The sequence below is a fragment of the Fragaria vesca genome, linkage group LG2 (assembly GCF_000184155.1).
Source record: "Fragaria vesca subsp. vesca linkage group LG2, FraVesHawaii_1.0, whole genome shotgun sequence".
NCBI lineage: Eukaryota > Viridiplantae > Streptophyta > Magnoliopsida > Rosales > Rosaceae > Fragaria > Fragaria vesca.
The window spans coordinates 30,282,033-30,284,960 of NC_020492.1; the positions used below are offsets into that span (position 1 = coordinate 30,282,033).

At 33.4% G+C, this 2,928-nt stretch overlaps 1 protein-coding gene across 1 annotated transcript in view; it reads left to right on the forward strand.

Annotated features, from left to right (window-relative positions):
• Positions 1 to 686: 686 nt before the first annotated feature.
• The window catches only part of LOC101308643, a 7,993-nt gene continuing 5,751 nt past the window's right edge, over positions 687 to 2,928 (forward strand). The window contains exon 1 of the mRNA XM_004293090.1: positions 687 to 790. Within this exon, the coding sequence (XP_004293138.1) occupies positions 687 to 790 (104 nt within the window). The remainder of the gene's footprint in view (positions 791 to 2,928) is intronic.

A 2,928-nucleotide genomic window follows, 5' to 3' on the forward strand; every position in this document is an offset into this window, starting at 1 on the left:
CCGAACCCAGATCATGATGAATGCTTTTGTCAAAGCATCTGCAGTCATATTTGATTCTTTGAAAATATGAGACAACTTCACCTCATCCACTTGTTTTACAACTTAACCATAATTAAGTTATTTTTAAATAGAAAAATAGATCAAACCGTGTTTCAACTTTTGCAGAAACTAACTTTTGTCAAAACATCTGCAGTCATATTTGATTCTCTGAAAATATGAGACAACTTCACCTCATCCAACTGTTTTACAACTTAACCATAGTTAAGTTATTTTTAAATAAAAAAATAGATCAAACCGTGTCTCAACTTTTGCAGAAGCTAACTTTTGGTATCTCAGTTTTCAAAACTTAAAATAGTATCTCACGTTTTTAACTCGACTAAAAAATTGTATCAGACGGAAGATATATTTTAAAGGCTATTTCCGTCCATTCTCATTTTAATTTTTTAATTTTATTTTACTAACACTAATTTCTCTCTGTCCGTCTATGTTCATCTTCCTCATTCTTTCCGGATCAAACTGGACTGTATCATGGCTTTCTAATAAATAGCAAAGAATGCAAAGGAATGGTCTGGGAATAACAACCTCCTCGAGCACCGGCAACTAACCGACAGTCTTCATCAACAATCATCAATAATAACAACCCACTCCAGTAGCCTATTCCAAGAATTTAATCAAGTCTAATAATGATGGAGCTTCTGCTGGAGGAGCGACTTGAGGGCGGTGACGGCGTCGACGTTGAAGCCGAGGAAATTGGACAAGAGAGAGGCTTCCTGAGATGGAGCGGGAGCTTGTAGTTGTTCGGTGAGTGAGGGCGGCGGGTGGTCGGCACGCGCGAGGAGTTTGGAGGAGTTGTGGAAGAGTTCATGGTTGACACGAAGAGGAAGATGAAGAGGAGCAGATGATACTGACTGGGTCTCTTTAGGCTCTGGGGGTTTAAGAGAGTGAGAGACCAAGAGAGAGCTAGTTTGACTGGGGGTATATTGTTGACCTGAACTGCCGAATCTAATTTACCGACCACCGTTCTAACAGCTTCCCAATTTTCTATAATTTCTCAATTTTAGGAAATATAAAACTGTTTTTAGGTCTAACAGTTTCCCATCTCATTTCCTAAAATGAGATGGGAGAAAAAAAAGAAGCATTTATTTCCCAAATTTACAACAAAGTCTTCATTCCCCAAAATTTAATTTTTCGTGCTCCAATGAATTTAAGACAACAATAGAATATTTTATTAGATATTTTATTGTTACAATGAAATATATAATGATTTTTGTTATAATTAATAATAATATAATATATTTTATTGTTGTATTAAATGTCGAAATCTCCAAAATGGAGAAGTTGAATTTTGAGCATAATTTTTTTTTTTGGAGATTTTAGCTTTTGCTTTCCCATTTTAGAGACAATTTGAGGAAGCTGATGGAGATGCTCTAATGTTTGCAGGCAAAGCATTGAGCATTCTACAATAAATTGCACATGTGAAATCTAATTCCATTCCATGATTCACCTACCCTCATAGTTCATCAAAAACGAAAAAGAAAATGAGTGCGGCTATTGGGACCTCCAAATTTGCTCACTAGACATCACTTTATTTTGAATTATTAAATGACATATACATCCTCATACACAATGACTATTAAGGACAATAATTATACAAAAGAAAATATTGTATTTATTCTCTTTAGACTTTCCAATTCAATAATAATTGATTCCATTCTTTATTATTTTCTTTATAGAGTTTTGTTTTCCAATATCTTTTTATTAAAGCATATATATAGTTTATAAGAGCTAAAAAATTAATTAATACCGATCATGTGACATACAATTTTGTATTATCATCAAGCTTCTAAAAGGCCCCGCCTAGGACCGCCTAGTCCCCGCCTAGGCTCTAAGCTGCAACAAGCCGCCTCGTTTTTCTTCCAGGCCTTTGTGCCAGGCTGTGGGCGATTAGGCGGCCGCCTAACTCGCCTAAATGCCGCCTAGCCAGCCTAGATGCCGCCTTGCCCGCCTAGGCTGCTAAGTTCTACGGCTATTTTTGTTTTCTTTTTGTGGTGGGATTGTTATATTGTGGGGAGTATGAGAGTATAAGAGTTAATTGTGTGTTTAAAATTAGAAGTGTATATGTTTATTGTTGTTGTTGCTCACTTTACAGGAAGTTATGTTAAATTTTAGTTATAATTTATTTTATAAATGAGTATGACTAGATTATGTTGAATAATTTATCTATATTTGACCGTTTTCAAATATTAAATTGCATAAAATATATATTTTTAATTAATAAATATTAAAAATACAAATCGCCTAGTCCCCGCCTAATCCTCGCCTAGGCTGTCCAGGCTCTAGGCTGTGGGTTACCGCCCGCCTAGCGCCTAGCGCCTTTTAGAACATTGATTATCATACATGTTGAACGCATATATTTTCAAGATGCATAAATATTTTTTGCAAAAAAGAAAAAAATTTAATATCTATCGATTATAGAAAATATATATTTATTGAAATAATTTATTATGAGGTACAAAAATAGAGATCAAATTATTCAAAAGAAAAAAAAATAGGAGAAAAAATAACACGTACAAAAGAGAAAAACAATTAAAAAGATATATAGAGTAGTTCCTGATAGAACATTTTCTTGCATGAAAAATAATCAAAAATGAAGGTAGGGATAATAGATGTTGACAAACAAAAAGGAAAAAAGAAATGAGAGGTCTATTGATTGAATAAGAGGTAATTACTTGATTGAAATATGTGTCAATAAATAACTAAAGTTATGTTAGGAATTTGAAATGAGGTCTAGTGAGCAAATACTTATATTGAAAAGTAATAAAAAAATGCTCATTTAGTACTAATTTAAACCTCTCATTTCTCATTCCAAATGATTAATCTTTTTTATTAGCCCATTCAATATAAGGTAACCTTTTATGCCCAAATGTA